This window comes from Pseudochaenichthys georgianus, chromosome 5 (genome assembly GCF_902827115.2).
Source record: "Pseudochaenichthys georgianus chromosome 5, fPseGeo1.2, whole genome shotgun sequence".
In the NCBI taxonomy this organism is placed as follows: Eukaryota; Metazoa; Chordata; class Actinopteri; order Perciformes; family Channichthyidae; genus Pseudochaenichthys; species Pseudochaenichthys georgianus.
Genome location: NC_047507.1, coordinates 14,841,933 through 14,847,932, shown reverse-complemented (window position 1 = coordinate 14,847,932; position 6,000 = coordinate 14,841,933). Strand labels below are relative to the sequence as shown.

The window sequence follows — 6,000 nt, the reverse complement described above, 5'->3', positions numbered from 1 at the left end:
TGTTGCTTTTAATCACACGAAGCCAGAATAAATTGAATAACGACTTCTCCAACCTTATGCTTTGCTCCAGAGTGCCGTGGTTCATTGTTTATTAATGTGTTTCTGCAGCATTTACCGACCGCTGCAGTGCTGGCTGCTCTTCCACAGGAGTTTATTCTCCCGTTAGCTCCCGGTTAGCTCACACTGCAGCGGCCGCTCTAAAGTATTCACTGTCCGACTCACACAAGCAGCTGATGCATATCCCCAGTTCCCCTTAGCCTAAGTGAATGTGTGTCAGTCTGAATTGACACTGTTTGGTATCACAACGCTGTTATGAAAGTTTCTCTGGTATAAAACGGGTGATGTTAGCATAGCAACCGAAGCTAAACCGACTACTTGCATCCGATAGCTGCAATAATACAAAACAACACGTCTGCCTCTCTCCACAATGATCGATAACAGCGAACGGACGGTCAAAGTAAGGCACAAATAAACAGAATCACACGAAGCCTGGTTAGTGTTGCCTGACTTTATAAAGTGTGTTTATAGGCACTACTGCTTGTAGGCAGGCATGACAGTCGACCCATGTTCAGGGGAGGTGGGTTTAGTTTCCTGCACGCCTCGACGTAAGCGACGTCACCTCTTAGCTCCAAAGCTCTTGCCTCTGGACCGACAATTTTTTGGAGCTGGAAATGAAGCGGATTCCGGAGCTAAGAGCCGGCGCAGCTCCGGTGTGAACTGGAAAACCCAGCGCTTTTCAGGCTCTAGCTCCGAGCCGGAGCTGAAAAGGCGCTGGTGTGAAAGGGGCATAGGAGGAGATTCAGGTGATAAGGTGGGGGGTTAACTTGGTTGGTGATTGGCTAATGGTTACACAAGACAACACATCGTTATGACATCATAAAGTGGCAAAAATCTGATCAGCTCATTTTCAGACAGGTTTTTATATAAATGGATCAGGACAAAAAGTGAGCGAATATTTTTTTCCTGTAACTTCTCGAATCTCTTTACACAGAGGGGACACATGTTCATGTATAAAAGACATGAAAAAGTGGATTTTGCATAATAGAGGACCTTTAAGACTGACATTGGAGCATTGAAGGACTTTATACCAATTATACATTTAGTTAAAATATAGGGGTATACAGAATACATTTGTTTGCAGAGCAGCAGATGTGAAGTAAGTTATTTCTCCTAAAATTAATCCATCTGTTAATACTTGACAGCATGACAACTAAAGCTCCTTTTTCAGATTGCCGTAAAATGTGTCAACAAAACTTAAACCCTTGTTCTCTGTTGTTGCATCGTCCTACAAGAAACCCACTAACTCCATCCATTCAGTCCGATTGGAATCGAATGGAAAAGATGGTTTTGGAGCAAAAGCTCAAGCGTGGGTTGAAGGAGCGCAGCGCCAAACCTCAGCAGCGGCCGACCAGCACAGCTCAGTCTCAGAGGGGGAAGGAGTGGGAGAAAGGGGTGAGGCAGTAAATCAGGCAATGGGGAGTTTAGCCAAATCCAGTTTTGCTCAGAAAATATATTTTAAGTTCGAAGCTCAAAGGATTTTCTCCTCATTTAATCAGTTCTGAGATAACCCTTTACACACCTTGATGTACAGTGTGTCATTATTGTGACTTTAATTTGTTGCACTTTATTTCCTCTAACACACAATATACTATATTCCTGCCCCAAGGGTCTCACAATCCGATCAACACCAATTGACCGAGTTTGGTGGGTTTTTAAAGTAGCAATCTTGTAAGTATTCCTCCATTGTTCTCCATTATTAAGGTTTCACAGAGAGACAAATTATTCACAGGTTTTCTCGTCACGAAAACAAACAGACCCGGTGATTAAAAATGGGTACAGACAATGATCTTTTTCGCATTCAAATCAGAGCCGGCAGACAAAGGACGAATGGGCTGTAAGCTAACATTGGTTCAGCTTCATTCTCTGATTACTTAGGATCCAAATGAACAATGACTAAAATACTTTCTTTGGTTCAAAAGTACACTTCAAACATATAATATATTTACTGTTTGGACCCATGTGGCTTCATTTAAGCTCTATTTTTTTACAGACTAATGCAGGTCACTTTTGTAGCTCTTGGATGTTTTAATAATTGTGTCTACTCTGTGCATATGGCTCTGTCTGTATTTATGAATCTCTTTGGGCCTGTAAAAACGTATAGTGCACCTGCTTTTACTGTGACTCACTGGAAACTCTTGTACATCATAAGCAGAACGCAGACTTATTCTATGTTTTTCTACTGTGGTTCCTCAAAACTGTGTCCCTGCAGACCGCGTCTCATTTCTTTCCTAGAACTACGTCCAGTTCCCGCTGAGCTCATTGAGCGCTGACCACTATACAGTTACATGGACCATTTCAGTGATGGACACCAACATCTGATTATAACACAAGTTCTAATAACACGCTCTGGCAATAGATATTTTGGGATTTGTTTGACTTTGCAGTGATAGAGACACTATGTATGGCAGCGCAGCCTCCACCTGCAGCAACAGGGCAGAGCAGCAGCCAGTTGTGAGAGCATTCTCAAGCTCATAAATCTCATAAAGTTGGAATATGACACAATGTTTGAGGACAGAAAGAGCCAAGAGGAGCAGGAGAGCACAAAAACCTGCCACACTGAACTAGTAAAACTCTAAAACACACTCTCAGGCAAGCAGTGGCAGCAACCACAGCGCACCAGGAAAAACATATCCAGATGTTCTCCTCATAGAATCACCAACCCCCTCCTACACACACGGGCCACACATGGGCTACATATTACAGAGGCTTGAGCTCCAACTTCTTTTTTCTCCTCTTTCTTTTTCATGTATGCACACACACATCTGTACCGCTATACTTGTGAGGACATTAGGCCGTAACATTAACCATCAGAACTAAATTCATAAAGCAAACCTTAAGTAGGTTGCTTTGATGGAGAAGGGGCGTTGCTTTAGTTACCGGGTGAGACATGAAATACGATCCAGGAATTCCACTTCTAGTAACAGATCCATTAGTTTGAATGCTTATCAGATGTTTAAACAGTGTAGAGATTTAGATTTAGTCTCACCCTTAGATGGGACTTTGAATAGTTGTAGTCACATTTTTAGATATTTGTATTGTTTAAACTTTGAGTCCAGTTTAAATAGACAAAAAGGCATCACATTTGAGTCATTACTCAATGTTTTCTCTTCTGATATTTGTATTTAGTCATGGTCCTTTGCAGGTTTCCATGTAAACTGAACAAAAACTTAAAATTATTACAATTCATTGTCCAGTTATTTCCTCAATAAAGTTAATATATATAAATAAATACATTATCATTAAAGAATATCACTTCCCAATTATATAAAACAGAGATATGTAATACAATCTTACAGTATCGGTAAGAAGAGTTAGTGTTTTAAAATGAAAAATTACTTTTAAATATAGTTTGGGATTCACTTCTTGTGGATTGACTCATTCATTTATGGTTACAGCTATAACCCTAGACATGAAAAAACTCCCAAAATGTCCTCACTATCAAGATTTAAAACTGAACGTGGTCCCCACAAAGACACCCACCCACACCCACACACACACACACACACACACACACACACACACACACACACACACACACACACACACACACACACACACACACACACACACACACACACACACACACACACACACACACACACACACACACACACACACACACACACACACACACACACACACTTTCAGCCCCTCCTCTCTTCCACTAGAGCTCCTGGCAGGCCGTCTGGTTGAGGCCCATAGTAAAGGGAGCCGTTTTCTCTGGCTTGAGAGTGTGTGTGTGTGTGTGTGTGTGTGAGTGCGTGTGTATGTGCGCGTGTGTGTGTCCCCGGGCCCCAGACAGGAAGGAAGAGAGTGGGCCCGGCAGCACAGCTCCAGAATTCCGGTTTTGTTTTTCTTCTTTTTCCATCAGTGCGGAGCCTGAGTCGGGTCTTAAAGAAACAGTCATTAATATTTTCCTCTTAATGACGCCACACTGTTCTCTGAGAACTCCACAATAGGACTCTGAAAGAATCATTGCAATACTATGTAAACATATTACCAGTATGTAAAATAAAAATCTCAAATGAATGAAGAGGTCTTTTTTGGGTCAGATGAATCTGTATTTTGAGAAAACACAGTGTGCGTCCGAGCATGGGGTCAAGCTCATTTTCATAGAAGCGTCTAAAAATAAAAGTAGTGATCTAGCATCAGCGGTCAGGTTACCTAAATTACTCGGGGGGTGAAACATAAGGATTTGGGACTCAAGTAGGGCAGTCGTATTTAGCCGCTTCCCCCATGTTTTTGTAATAAATCATCGCTCAGAATCTGGCATAGAAAGGGTTGGGAAAAGGAGCGATGGATGACAGTTCACGGCTCATGATCTTAACATCTCTGCTGAGGACAATAAAGACTGAGAAGTCATGATTCATCGGGTAACAGCTCGGGCTCTGTGGGCCAATCAGAGCAGGAAACAGTCTCTTAAAAGTAACCGGGTGACATCATCGATTTGGCAACGATTATGAAAACAAACTCTCTTTCAGTCGTTACACAAACAGAGCTCAGGGTTGTGAAAGAGCAATCCTCTCATCAGCTAATTTCAAGTCAGAGGTACGGGTGCAAACATATTTATTAAGAAAGTAAACAATCAGTTACTTTCAGAGTATAAAAGTTTAAGACCCAGTGTATGTGGATGGAACAAGATGCTTATCTTTCACACTGAAGTGATAACAATTGGTTGCTATAAACTCTGAAATCTTTTAAACTACTGAAGTTATTTTATATTTAGTTTTATGATCAACAAATCAGAAAACCAAAGCCAACAATATGTTAGTACATCTCTCAATACTTTGCCACCCTCCTACCCTGTCTGAATCAATTCCTTGTTGCTTTTTAGTATTTTAACAGGACTTGTTGAAAATAAAATATAACATAAGAGACCATCTTTAATAACTGTACCAAACTTACCAATTTGGTAAGGTACTTTGTTGGCTCCGTGGTAAAGGTTAAGTTAGTTGATTTAAACCAGTGCTTCTACTAATGTCCAACAAACAGGTGAACAAACATGAAGCATCCATACACAGCACACTTTAAATAACTTTCAATTACTCTTTGTTCAATTTAAAAATGATTGTGCTGGTCTCAATACAACTCAAATACATATCATGCATTTTAGAGATGTTGGTTGAGGGAACTGAAGTATTTGTGTTTTCTACTGATGCCATTCTACATGAACTACACGCCACATACACAAATAGAGTTCAAGATGTCCACATGTGTAGTGCAAAGGCAAGTATGAAAGTCTCTTGCATGCATCTACACAGGACACAATTGTGTGCACACACATTGAAACACGCACACACACAGACGCTTGCACACTCACAAAGTGACTCGCAGCAGATCCTTTGTCAGCAGAAAGCGGACTGCTCTCTCAGCACTCTTGGAAAAGAACAACTTCTCTAATATTCAACTCCTTCACTTCAGATATCTCTTTGTAATATAACCAGGCGCAGCACATCAGCAGAGAGGCGCAGTGTGCATTGTTCAAGTGTACAAGATCGCACATTTTCACTGAGATGTAACAACTGGAGTGTTCGCTAGATGTCTTTCTGTGAGTAGTGTTTGTGTGACCCCCATTTCCCTCACACCACACTTCAACCTCTCTCTGGTGCCGCCATCTTTAGGCCTCCTCACGTCTCTGGAGATGTAGACCGATCTCCATCTGGTTCTCCAAACACTCCTTGAGCTTGTCCTCTGTCAGCGTCAGCCGCTGCTCCAAGATGGAAACCGTCTGGATGGAGTTACAAGACAAAGAAAGAAAATAAAGGGGGGAAGGAAGGAGACGGATGAGAGGGAAAGAGCATGTTAGAGAGGGCTGTATAGCATCAGCCTGACAGTAATAACTATATAATGGCGGTGTTTGTATGTGTGTGAAAGGCAGTTCTGTGTGTTTCTTTTTTTTCTTCTTTTTTTTTTTAATACTTTATTTTTAATTTGTAGACA

At 41.3% G+C, this 6,000-nt stretch overlaps 1 protein-coding gene across 5 annotated transcripts in view; it reads right to left on the bottom strand.

Moving 5' to 3' along the window:
• Nucleotides 1–3,703: 3,703 nt before the first annotated feature.
• The window catches only part of poc1a (POC1 centriolar protein A), a 40,996-nt gene continuing 38,699 nt past the window's right edge, over nucleotides 3,704–6,000 (bottom strand). For all 5 annotated transcript variants that reach the window (XM_034083997.2, XM_034083998.2, XM_034083995.2 and 2 more), the window contains exon 11: nucleotides 3,704–5,788. In XM_034083997.2, coding sequence (XP_033939888.1) covers nucleotides 5,678–5,788 — 111 coding nt within the window. In that variant the 3' untranslated portion in view covers nucleotides 3,704–5,677. The remainder of the gene's footprint in view (nucleotides 5,789–6,000) is intronic.